Source organism: Ixodes scapularis, unplaced genomic scaffold, assembly GCF_016920785.2.
Source record: "Ixodes scapularis isolate PalLabHiFi unplaced genomic scaffold, ASM1692078v2 PGA_scaffold12__126_contigs__length_90152505, whole genome shotgun sequence".
Lineage (NCBI taxonomy): Eukaryota > Metazoa > Arthropoda > Arachnida > Ixodida > Ixodidae > Ixodes > Ixodes scapularis.
Window position 1 is genome coordinate 13,385,649 of NW_024609838.1, and position 13,039 is coordinate 13,398,687.

Genomic DNA, 13,039 nt, shown 5'->3' on the forward strand with positions numbered 1-13,039 from the left:
CGCGATCCTGGCGGCGTCCCAACCGCTGTGGTGTATGTGGCAGACGCCTGCTCTGCTGCAGGTCGCTCTCCAGTGTGGCAGCCCACGGGAGCTTCGGCAGCCAGAAGTTGGGACGCCGTGATGACAGCGACAATCGCGTTCGCTCGTGCTACTTGCAGCTTCTCTTTAACGTTTCTACGACCAAGCGCCAGGATCGCGACACGCAACAGAGTGACACTTCGGCTTCTGTGACGTCATTTGGTGCCGCTTCAGGACCACTTTTGGTGTATGGGGCAGCACAGGACGCTAAACACACCATTCGAAGACGCGCTCCAGTCACCATACCAACAGCGCATTTGAGAGGACGCAACGCTGCAATGGTCAGTAACAACGCGACGCACAACGGGAACGCGATCGAAGATATTCGATTTTGCTCGCCAGAGGCGATGATAAAAACCTGAGAGCTACAGGTGCAATCTCTTTCTACCTTCCGCAAAAAAAACTTGAATGCAGAAGAAAAAAACAATCTTCCAGCCTTTCCACTCTGGTGAAGAAGGGAGACCAGCGAAGCTGTACTTTGGTGGGAATGAAGTAATGGCCGGCCGCAAGTCGGCAAACCAGAGTGGAAAGGCTGGAAACTTTGCCGCAGTCTATGAGCGACGGCGGCAAGCAGACACCCGGCAAACACAACACTCTAGACCGCTACCGCCATCTATGAGCGACGGCGGCAACCAGAGTTGTGTCGACATTTCTTCGCGGACGGACAGGATCCTAGGGAAACTAGCCCTAAACAGCTCCGCTGAGACAAGAGCAACAAAGACTTTCTTATCTACCCCGCGGGGTTTATTGCTGCCTGCCGGCCCTCAGAGCCAGCCGTATCCTCGGGGCCTGTGGAAGAGCTTGGGGCGCAGGGTGGCCAGCGTGGCGGGCTGGCGCCGGAGCCTGGCTGGCCTCTTCCCAGGGCTGCCCCCCGAAGCCGCTTCCCGCCGCGGCAGCAGCAGTGCCCTCAGGCCGTGGGACGGGGAGTCTGCGAGGGACGGACAGCCTGGCACGCTCGCCCAGACGCAACACCACCTAGAAGTCAAGGCCTGCGCATGACGTCATCGTTAGTGATCCCCGACTCGCCCCAAGACACGCTGGAGCTCGACGAGAAATGCCGCGGAAGGCGCGTCCGCTCTTGGCGACGCCGCGTGCGAGGCGGAGCTACGTGGGGCCACTAGTGATGACGTTTGGGGCAAAGGCCTTGTCTTCTAGGTTGTCAGGCGTCGCTGGTTGGGCAAGAGCGACCCTCAAGCCGGCCACCGACTACAAATGTCCTCGAAAGCAGTTTCGTGCAGAAGTGCGCATTTAACCGCAGGCATTTTAGTAGCTGGATTAAAGATCGACGACCAGTTCGCACTTTCCACTTTTCCCCTGCTTCCTCCTCTCCCTCCTTCCACCTGTCCCCCGTTGCCTGTTTCCTCCTCCCCCAGGGTGAGGAGGATCTTCTGCCTTTCAGAATCTCGAGTCTGGTCGTCGGCCTTTAAACAACACCGTACGAATTGAAGCACACCGGTACTGCCGTCGACGATCGTGCCGGGGAAAATCGTAGCGACATATCTTGTTATGGTGAATTCCACTGGAAGATCCGGAGAGCTTTTCAAAATCCGCGAGTGAGGCAAAATTTCGCTCCATGAGACCCGCTCCGAATCGACGAACAGAAGATGGACTCGCGCATGTTTGGAGCGACCGCTTTGCTAGGGTGGTGCCACCCTTTGTAATACCACTCGCCGACAAACCAGCAGCCATTTTGGCCTCGGCGATAATCCGTGGGGCTTATGACCCGCCCGGAAACAAGCCCCTTATCTCACAAGTTCGGAGCAGCGTTGTGGAACCCACGGAGGGAGGATTAGCATTTCCCCCCTCGGATGGGGGTACCGATGGACACAAAGGCCACTTCCGGCGCACGGGGAAACAATGACGAACAAAATGGCGGCGGAGGAAAGGGAAACAGGCAGTTGTCATCACTCTATGCGACGCGCACATGAAGGCACCCTAGAGCGACCCACCGACCCGGACAAGACGTCCAAAATGGCTGCTGCTCAAACTTGAAAAGCCGACCAACGCCTCAGCCGCAGTGATCCCCCCCCCCCCCCCCCCCCCCCTTTACGGGGGAGTAAACCTTGTTTTTCTGAAGGCACCCCCTTAATTCGCAACGACTCCTGTATAATGCATAATGGATAATTTTCGCTACGCGGTTGGGTTTACATTTTACTGGAGCTGTTCGCGGTACCGATGTATCGAGAATTGTGGGCGATTCGGAAAATTTAGGTCCTCGCAAAAATAAAGTCGTTTACATTATACCCGTTTTCACGTGAAGAATTGCAGTAAAAAAAAGATCGAGACACACCTAAGCACTTCTCATGAGTTGTGAATGCGAAAGCACGCACGCCGAGTTTTAGTAGACCGTGTTTCCCCCTCCGCTACCCGGAACTCTACAGTCAAGGCCATCGGCGCGCAGGCGCAGTGGCGGTTTCTTCGTAGCGGAGGGGGGAACACAGTCTACTAAAACTTTCTATTCTGCGGCGTACAACGCGCTGACCTTAGGCGTGGAACGGTGGAGCCTCTGTCTCCCGGACACACAGCGCCATCGGGTGAGCGATTGTTCAAACTGTCGTGTGCCTTGCGGCGCGAGGAAGGAACCAGACAGCAACATAGTTCCCAACAGAACGAATCCCTTGGTTTATTCCATGCGCCGTATATTGCCACGCCCCGTACAACCGATAAGAGGCGAGCGAACGCGGTGATCAGTGATAACACAGGTCTGATAACACAGGCAGGATGACACCACACAAACTCGCGGAGCATAACTAATTTTCCCCCTTTATGTAGATAATTAGGATATATGTTAGTTGCATTTTAGAATAGATATAGTATGTTGTCTTATCGAGACGTACACGTTCCAAACGCCAAAAGCAGGGGTGAGACAGGTGAAACAAGTTTTGGGGCAATTTTCTGAGCAGACAAGCAGTTTATGCATTTTGGAGCAACTTCGGAGCAGAGAAGTCTACAGTTTGTAGCAGATTAGGAGCAGAAAATGTTAGAGCAGCTTATCAGCAATTTAAATCATAAAAAATCTTATATAAATCACATAAATCTTTTTTTTTTTTTTAAACGTTATTTTTGTCCACCCCGGTTCCAACAAGTCATCAGCGCCGATACGTACCGAGATAAAATATAAAAGGAGAAAAAAAAAAAACGGAGAAGGCAAACGCGAGTTTCATGCGCATGATAATGCTTCACAGCGCACAAGATCAGACACACTTAAAAAGGAAAATCACGCATACACAGGAAGAACACTCACGCAGCGCTGACTGACAACTCAAATGTATTATGCATCATCTTCATCTTCATTCACCCCGATGCAAATGGCAGTGAAACAAAAAAAACAAGGATCATATGAAGAGGAGAAAAGGAACTTCAACCATAGCTCCGCCCACTCGAAGCTTGTAAAAAGAGGCATTGTAAAACTCTGCCTAAAAAACTCTCTGGAAAAATCTTGCAAACACACAGTCCCTACGAGTTTCAACATGCAAATTTCTCGTTTGGTTTTAGCGGGCTACCCCCCGTCTTTATTAACTTCCGTTGCCGAAGTCCTACTCAGGGAGGTTAAGCAGGAAGGAGCTATAACACGCAGAACCAGAGACCGCACCACAAGGCCTGTCATAGTTCCCTACATCCAGAACTTATCCCACAAGCTCAAGAAAATGGCCCATAGAGTCAACGTAGACGTTGTCTTCTCCGCGCCAAATAGACTTTCTAGCTTGTGCAAGAAGGTCAATGGGACCTCTAGTCGACCAGTTGGATGTATCAAAAACCACCTGAACAAGTTCGTGTCCTGCAATGAGGGAGTCATCTATTCCTTCCCCCTCACATGTGGCAAGTGTTACATCGGACAGACGGGTCGCTGCCTAAATGACCGACTTCATGAGCACCACAACAATGCCATAAATGCCAACTCGGGTCATTTAGGCCTCCACTGCAGAGCGTGTGGATGTTCTCCCCTCCTAGACAAATGCACCATACTGGGACAGAGCAGGGACAAAATGACGCGGGAAATAGTAGAAACCGCTAACATTGTAGGGCTAGATAGAATATGTGTTAGCACTCCTTCGCTGGCCTTAACGGAAAAAGAGTTGAACTATATAGAAAAAGCACAGTAGCAACGTCCGCTGTACAGGGAATTTATTATTTTTTCCTTCTATATTTTGTTTTTAATCCTTTTTCTGTCCTTTCCTTTTCTTCTCTTCATATGATCCTTGTTTTTTTTGTTTCACTGCCATTTGCATCGGAGTGAATGAAGATGAAGATGATGCATAATACATTTGAGTTGTCAGTCAGCGCTGCGTGAGTGTTCTTCCTGTGTATGCGTGATTTTCCTTTTTAAGTGTGTCTGATCTTGTGCGCTGTGAAGCATTATCATGAATTACCAACTCGCCCAAGCTGAAGTTCTGACCAATTTCATGCGCAAATACGAGGACAGGAAACACAGGCTTGCTGCAAAGTTAGGTGGGCACCAGGTACCTCAAACTTATACGAACTGTTGCCAAAGCGCAATTAAAGTGCAAAACTTTTAAAAGCGGTGATTCGAGAGCATGAACAGGGAAGCACGGTTTACTACAACCAGACATCGATTGGACGCTCGTAGAAAGCACGTGCAGATAGAAGGAAAAAAAAAAAAAAAACTCCTTACCACAGTGAGTCACAAGATAAACAGCGAGTTGGTAGAAAAACTATGAGCACCACATGCAAGTCTAAATACGGGTGTGTGACCGATTCACGCACTGGAAGCATGTGTGTGATTACCGAAAGTACTCACGGCGACGGCGCCGTTCATTTTGACGAGATTACAGACACAAATGAACAATTACACAATGGAGGCGCTCAATAGCACTTTTAAGAAAAGGTTTACTCTTGGCTCATCTTGATAGCCTGTGCGTTGTACCTCCCGCGGCCAGACCGCCAGACAGCGAGACGACGTGACAGCGAACCGTTAGCATGCAGTCACAAACGACAGCGGAAAGTAGTTGGAAAATCAGGAAAATCGGGAAAAAGGGTGCTACAGCTGAAATCTTCGAATCCGGCGGTTACTTGCGCCACCCTGTACCCGTGCCGTGTACTTAAATTGGAGTCTGCGGCTCTTCCCTTTGTATCGGGTGATGGGTGATCCAAACAGTAATGGATACTGGATCTAGCCCAGTCCTCGTCCGTCGCGCCTCCCGCGACTACCGCTTGTTGTTCCGAGGGTCGGTTGCAATCCCTCCGCCGATGTATCTCTCTCCATCATCCAGCCGCCTTTTCGTGACGTCTACCGCCGATCGAATGTTCTTTTGTTCTTCCTCTCCCTGCTCTGCACCGATTCGGAAACCCAGTACTATTGGTAGCACCGCCGTACTAGGGACGGTACTGCCGGTACAATGTGCCTGCACTGCAGCACCAGGTGCTCCGTCGTCTCGTCGGTCTGCCCGCAGAGAGTGCACGTCCTCTCCTGTCCCTCCGTGAACCTGGCTCTCCACACTCGGGTCCGTAATGTACCCATGGGGGCCTCTGCGAGGAGTCCACCGCCTGTCGAGTTGTCGTACCAGGGCTCTTTCCTTACGGCCTCCTTCTCCGCGTAGTACACCGCGAGGGACGGCTTCGCCGCCGCTCCCGTTTTTTATATCTCCGTCTCCACTTCTCGGATGCCCTTTCTGATTGCCGTTGGGCCCTCCCGGTTCTTGCCCGCTGACTCCAGTCAGATCGGTTCGAACCCATAGCAATCCCGTAGCCTTCGGAGGCGGTGCATCCATTTGGTGCCTCTTAATTTCCTGGTATATCATGTAGCGCAGGGTGCGGTGGGCCCAATTCCCATCCGGGAGTCTGTGCAGTCTCCTCTCGTACAATGCCTTGGCGTCGGCTTCTCTGGCTTCAAAGGACGACTAGCCCAGGTCCCCCTGGACACCCTCGTTGGGCGCTGTTCTCGGGACTGCCAAGGCCATATTGTTCCCGCATCGCTCTGTCTTCTCTCCAGGAATTCTCTTGTTTGCGATGAGAGGACAAGTACACCATTTGCGTACGTGAGTCCCGGAACGATGGCCATCTTCCATAGCCCCCGCACCACCTCGAACCTGTTGAAGGTCCAGGTAGTCTTCTTCGCCAGGACTCCCTTCCCCCTTATCGCCCCCAGTCTCTTCTCCCGTTCATGGACCTTCAGGCAGTCGGACTCCGCAGCCACGGTCACTTCCAAGTATTTGACCGTGTCTTGTCTTGTCAACTTCTCTCCCTGCAGGTGCCACCGTTATTCCTCTGGTTCCTGATTTGGTCCATCTTGATCTCCCCAGACTAAGACCGCACTCTTGCTCTGGTTGAAACGGAGTCTAAGGTGCGTGGCGAGCTCCCCGCAGATGTCCAGAAGCACTTGGAGGTCCTCCGGCGAGTCGGCAAGGAGCACCACATCATCGGCGTAAATGAGGGCCGGTATTCTCTGCCGCTTCCAGGCTCCCTCCATTCTGTATGATAGGTTGAAGCCTACATCCGACTGCTCCAGTGGTTTCTCCAACGGTGCTACATACAACATAAATAGCAAGGGGTATAGTGGGCATCTTTGCCTCAGGCCTCTGGGTACTGGTAGACGTTTGGTCATGTGGTCCTCCCACTCAATCCGCACCGAGACCCCAGCATACAGTGCCTGCAACAGATTCAAATCTGCCTCGCTTATTCCTAGCCCTTGAAGTCGACTCCAGATTATGTTCCTGTCATAAGCTTTGGAAATGTCCAGGAACACTGCGTAAAGTGGTCTGCCCCCCCCGGGCTGCCACTTCGATGAACTCTGTTACCACAAACAGGTTGTCTTCCATGCATCTTCCTGCTCGAAAACCGTTCTGCAGTTCTCCCAGCACTTCCGTTTCCTCGGCCCATTTCTGCAGTCTCGTTCTGATAATCTGAGTGCACATTCTGTAAAGCATTGATGTGATGCTGATTGGGCGGTAGTTGCCGAGATCAGCATTTTCCCTTGTACAAAAGCTTCATTCATGCTTCTTTCCATGTCTCCGGTACTTGGGCAGCCGCAAGAATCTCTGTGAGGTTTTCGGACACCAAGGCTCGCATTCTCGGTCCCGGACCCTGGATAAGTGACATGGGGATCCCGTCGCTTCCCACGACAAGATCGATTGTTGCCAACCAAGCTCTCGTTTCCCACTAAATCTAGCGTTGCCGCAAACATTTTTTTTTAGTTTTTGAGTTACTTGGCACAGTGTAGTGCCATTTCGACCGATTTCGCATTTTTGGCGCAACTCGGCACAGAAAATTGGGTTGGTATCAAAATGGCGCAATTGGCGCAGATGAGACACCCCAGCAAAAACATTGCTTTTTCCTCTGACAACCAAATCTCGCAAGAACCACTTCGCGTTGCGTATGAACAATGTGCGAAACTTGTTTTTTTCTTGAGGTGAAAACAGGTATAGATTTAAAGACACAGCATACACGTTTCATGTACTATGCAATTTAGTAGTCAAGTACGAACAGTGGATTTTGAGTTTAAAGCGAATTCAGATCGGTTAGTGATTTTGGAGGAATATTTTTGAATCAAATATTAAATAGTTTCTCCAAGCCTTTCACTGCTGCACCATGCTTAATTTAAACGAAAGATAAGATAAACTCGTTTATTAAACCTATAGAGATAAACTTGTTAAAATTAAACCTATAAGTATATGCCCAGCTATACCTAAATATCCTTGCTTGACTCTAGAATTTTTAAAAAAAGGAAACAAAAGGCTCGAGGTACACCCAAGCACTTCTTATGAGTTGTGATTGCGAAAGCATGAATGTCGTTCTTCACGCTGCGGCCGCTTATGATCCTCTCGGTGCACTCGGCGCCTCGGCCGTTTCTGCTCCGGCGCGGGCACGCATCACCGTGGGGTGGCGCTAAATCAAACTCGCGCGTGGCGGCTTCATATCACTGCCGTTTTTCGTGGCTTTTTGCATAGTTTCAAAGCTGGGAAACCTCAGATCGCAGCTTTGGGAATTCATCCGCCGTTCGGCGCGGCTGATGACGTCGGCTCGCTCCATGAGGCAGTTAATGCTTTTGCATTAAAAAGGCAATCACGAATGATGAACGCAGGTTGCCAGGACATCTCTGCCTAACATATACTCTTGCAGAAGAGCTACAGGTTAATTTTGAAATTTTTACTGTCGATTCGCATGGCAAATCAAATAGGATGGAGTTCGATTTGCTATTTTAAAACTAGGGAACACTCGCACACCTCTACTCGTCATGAGGAGGGCTTTCATAAAACACTACAGTGCCCAGGACACTTGCTCAAGCGGCGTTTAGCATCCCGTACTGCCCGGGAGCACGTATAGAAAGAGAGGTGCAATTGGTTCAACAAGCACGTGGCTTCCATTGCACTGTTCGGCCATTTTGTTGTCATGAGCTATGTGGCACGTACTGAAGGCGAACTTACCCAGTGCAGACTATGCAAGGATTTTTTTTTAAAGCGCAGCTCTTAGGCACCCTTTTCCAGTTTGAGCGGCGTCGGCGTAACCGTGCGCATTGCATTATGGGACGTTTCCCCGCTAAAGTTAGCGGGAAAAGCTTTCCGCTAAATTTAGCAGGGAAATTGATGTCATGTGACCTCCACCAATTCAGTTTCCCCGCTAAATTTAGCTGGGAAAAATGACATCACGACTCCGTGTCACGTCGCCCATGAAAAAATTCAGCGGCAGGAGGAGAGGAGAAAAGGAGGAGGAGGCGATGAAGAGAGGAAGAGGGGCACACCCTCCCCTCCGTACCCTTCACCTCAAGAGCTGCACTCTAGTTTCGCACTACAGAGATTTGTAAATGTCTCATTTTTTTTTTCTAGATCGTTTAGTGATAAGACGTGAAGGACTTTCACAAGTAAGAGGATATTAATGTTGATTGATGTATGATACATGCTTCTCTGTCAGCTAATACAGCAGGCAATTGTCAAGGTATGCTGTGTATGACAATTTTTACGTTCGAGTTAGGCACCAGGTGCGGACTATCTAAGCAAAATCTTTTATTTCCTTACTTCAAGTACATTCTCTAAATGCACTTGTACTCTACCTTTTTTTTTTTTTTTTGGGGGGGGGGGGGGGGGGGTATTATTTGAGGTAATTACAATTCCCGACTTGAAAGTACGTGCCCCAAATCTGGTCTCGGCGAAATTAAGCTCTTTCAAATAAAAACTCGCTCCTGTCCTTGATTTTCCCTGTAAAGTTGAGCCAAACATCTAACAAAAGGAGGGTGTATCATCATGGGAAAACATGCGACTTTTGAGACGTCACCTGGTCATTTCTCCGAGTGAAGTAATGGTGGGTATAATATTGATACAAACAAGCGCCTTATATGTTGATTGTGTTAAATAGTTTGCCAGCCGCCAGCGAGGTTAAAAAAACTACTCTTTGGCCACATGACTTCACCCAATATCTGCGGCCATTTCTGAAAATAACTGATGCACCCCCGATTACCCCTGGGGCAATGCATACCTATCGAAAATGATACACTGTGTATGGAAGTGCATCATGAAAGATTGCGTTAAAAAGTACCAGTACTAAAGTACAAGGTATTTACGTAGAGTACTTTACTCAACACTGGAGGATCCACATGGCACCCTCAAATCGGTATAATGGAAAAACTTTCCTAACACCTCTTTTCCTGTCAAATAAAACATTTTTTTCACTCTCTCAATGTAGCAACAAAATGGGGGAACGAGGATCGCGCGTCCGCTCGACTGACCCGACTGGGGAACCTGCTCCCGTCCGAAGTGCAGGCGGAGGTAGGCGACGCCGACACCGGTCACGGCCAGGTTCACCACGCAGGCCGTTGTCAGCATGAGCAGCAGCAGGCGCTGCTCGCGACAGCAGCCCCGGCTCTCGGCCCCTGGGGTCACCGGGTCGCACCTGGGAGGGGCAGGGCCAACTCTCGCCATAGGGTCGGCTCGCTCTGGGCAACGAGCACCATGGGAGCAGTGAGGGGCCGTCCTCGGGCACCGCAAGGACGAGAGTGAAGCCCTCTACCTTGCCCACCCGGGGGCCTCCCGAATTAAGGCTGAGCTTTTAAGGGACCTCGTTAGAAGCTCGTTCGCTTCTAAAGGGGTCCCTATCGTTTAGTCAAAATCAATGATTTCCCAACACACCCCCTAGAAGGGGGGGAAGGTGTACCCCCCTTCCCCTGATTCTCCTGATTCGCAATGCCTGCCTGCCCCTGCCTCCCTCCCCCCCCCCCCCCCCCCCCTCCCCCCCCCCCCCCCCTTCAAGTTTAGACACCCCCTCTAATTTCAATTCCTGGGGAAACCCCTGGTCGTAACACATTTTATAGAAACGTGTCTTGGGGACAACTTTTCATAGACATGCATTTCGTCAAGTTTTGTAGATTCGTTAACACATGCTTATGCGATGTTCCGTCGACAACATACTATTTTGCTAAATGGATTGGATTGGATTACTGTGATTTTTGTATTACGTTCACAGGAAGCACTGAAGCTCTAACTGGAACTATGCTGGAACTAAAGCGAACTCGCCCAGGCGGCTCCGGCAGGGAAAAAAATATGTAAACCCTAATACTAAACTTCCGAATAGTCTGCGATACGTGAAGACACCCTTCGCTCAGGGAAACTTTAATATAATCTTAGGCCGAAGCTTGGCTTCATCGAAACTGCCAAATGCCTGCAACCGAGGCGATGAGCACGGAAAACACCTTTGGACGAAACGCAGCAAGGCGCATCAATGAAACGAACGCGGGAACCTTTAGTTAAAATGAGCTGTTCACGAAACGTTTAGTGTCAAGGAAACATCGTTCGATGAACTGATTGCCACCTCTTCCAAGGTGAAAACGTGTTTTGGAAAAGTCGTTCTGCATGCCTTTCCATCAGAGACTCAAACCGTAACCGAAATTGTTTAGGAACCACATATTCTCAGTAACCGGAACCGGAGCGAAACAGTTAATTGAAATTTATGAAAGCCGTTACCGTAAATTGTTTACCGGTAACCGATATTAACCGCAAAATATAAATTTTAGTTTTTCCTCAAGAATGACCTTGAGGAGAAATATTTAAATGTTGTGGCAATTTGACAGAGTTACCATCAGCGAGTTCCGTTCATTCTAAATTTAAGATTAAGAATACTTAGTTGGAATCAGTGGCCGAGCTTTCTAGCCATTTCTAGATCTGCCACACTCCTACAATCGCCACATGTATTTAGTCTGGATATTAACTAATAAGTTAGAATACTGATTCGCCAATCCAACTCGTTTCTTTCAAAACTACCGATGTTCCTGACAAGCAACAAGCGATGTCGCGAAACGGTTGAGTTTCGAGTTCGACGAGGTTCGACTTTTTCAAACTTTTATTGACAAGTTCGAGAAAGTTTGATTCGGGTTCGACTGTTATGCACGACAGGCTGGCTCAATTGGCTTTGGATTGGATGGTGATGACCAAATGATCAAGTGCAGGGCAGCACTGTTTGGTTGTTTTGGTAATATAGCAAGAATAAATTATACTGTTACGGTACCTTTCCCCTTATCAGAATTATGTTCCGTTGATTGTAACTATTTAGAAAATAAAACAACCTGTTCCATAGAAAAATTTTTTCCAAACCTAGAGATGCTTGTATCACAGTCTAGCCACACTGTCCACAAAGTCTAACCTTGTAGAACCTGGTTAAAAGTTTGAAGGTTAGTCGAACTCGTCGAACCAGTCGAACCCTGAGGTTCGACGTAAAAATCCGGCTCAAAAGTTTGTGACATCACTAGTTGCAGCATATCTGTAGGAGAAGCTCCGCGTCCAAACCCTGGAAAGAAACTGCGCTACTATATAAATGCACAATTTTTCTCGCGTCACAGAATCAGACAGCGAGAAACGTGCGCTTCTATAACCAGATGCATTCGCTTGGAAATAGTAAACACGACGTAGGTGCAACAGCGCACAACAGCGAAGACTAGGGAAAGGAACGAACACAGGACATATTTTCACAGCTTTCTGTGTTGTTTGCTCCCCTCCTTAGACCTCCTTGTTTTGCACTATTGTATTTACACTATGTTTGACTTTTGCCAACTCGCCCAGCTCTCAATTTTATTACTTTATTCCACTTAGCAGCATTTCACTAGAAGAGGGCTCTAGTTCTGCTCCTTCCAGTGACGAGAAAGTGTGAATGGTTTTTCCAGCACCCAGTAGGAATTTTCTGAGGGTTGTTTACAAACGCTGCCAAACAACAAAGTTGCGACGTTCATTTTTATTATATTGATTGCGATGATCACTGAGTAGCGGGGGTGACATGTATATGCTTGGGCGTCAAAATATATAATGCAAGTAGATGTAGCGAGAATGTGTTGGAGCTAGTAACGTGTGCAACTTTTTACTAACTAAAAATACTAAGACGCTGTTGTTATTGTGAATGTCCCGTTGTTGGATACCTGGGATTACTTTAAACCGCCTAGGAGAAAATCGGTCCACCTCCAGCTGGATTATGGAACGAGAAATGAGGCAGTCCAACTGGGTCCAGCTGGACTCCAGCTGGACTGCCTCATTTTCAGTTCTATAATCCAGCTGGAAGTGGACTGATTTTCGCCTGGGCGTTTATTATGAAACGGCTGTCTAGCATTTCAATAAAACAAATTATTGGAGAAACCGAAATAAACCGGCTTTTAAGATTGTGTAACCGGTAACCGAAACCGTGAAAAATTAAAACCATAAAAAACCGAAACGAAACTGATATCAACCGGAAATGGTAGTCGTAACTGTAACCGAAACATTCTATTTTTTCGGTTTGAGTCTCTGCTTTCCATAAATGGGGCTGTCAAAGATATCTTGGTAGCCCGATTCTGTTACCCATTTGGAGCTCTGTCCATACTACGTGCAACGCCCCGTACCTCTCCAAATTGGCCGTTCACAAACCTACTATAAAATTATGACCTCATTGCTGAAATAGACCCTTTTCAAAACCTCACCAAGCAACATTGGTGGTCGCCATTTCTCGGGCACAAAGCGTGATTGGATCAAAGTTCTCGCTGAACGCTGACGCAGCC

The 13,039-nt window shown here is 48.7% G+C and overlaps 1 protein-coding gene across 2 annotated transcripts; it reads right to left on the reverse strand.

The window, feature by feature from the left end:
• Window positions 1-797: 797 nt before the first annotated feature.
• LOC121835332 lies at window positions 798-10,000 on the reverse strand. 2 transcript variants are annotated; one of them, XM_042289424.1, is made up of 2 exons: window positions 9,755-10,000; window positions 798-1,006 (listed from the first exon to the last, which is right to left on the reverse strand). In XM_042289424.1, exons 1-2 carry the CDS (start codon window positions 9,945-9,947, stop codon window positions 843-845), a joined length of 357 nt encoding a protein of 118 aa, XP_042145358.1. In that variant the 5' UTR covers window positions 9,948-10,000; the 3' UTR covers window positions 798-842. The 2 variants fall into 2 exon arrangements, 1 of the variants encoding a protein (XP_042145358.1); XR_006077546.1 differs by having other exon boundaries at window positions 868-1,053; window positions 9,755-9,885.
• Between the last annotated feature and the right edge of the window lie 3,039 nt (window positions 10,001-13,039).

What these genes read in the sequence shown, in the direction of transcription:
- LOC121835332 (XM_042289424.1), bottom strand. Translation starts at nt 9,947, where the DNA reads ATGGCGAGAGTTGGCCCTGCCCCTCCCAGGTGCGACCCGGTGACCCCA. An exon ending in GGAGCAGGTTCCCCAGTCGG is followed by an intron (nt 1,007 to 9,754) that starts GTCAGTCGAGCG and finishes CGTCCCTCGCAG; the next exon opens with ACTCCCCGTCCCACGGCCTG.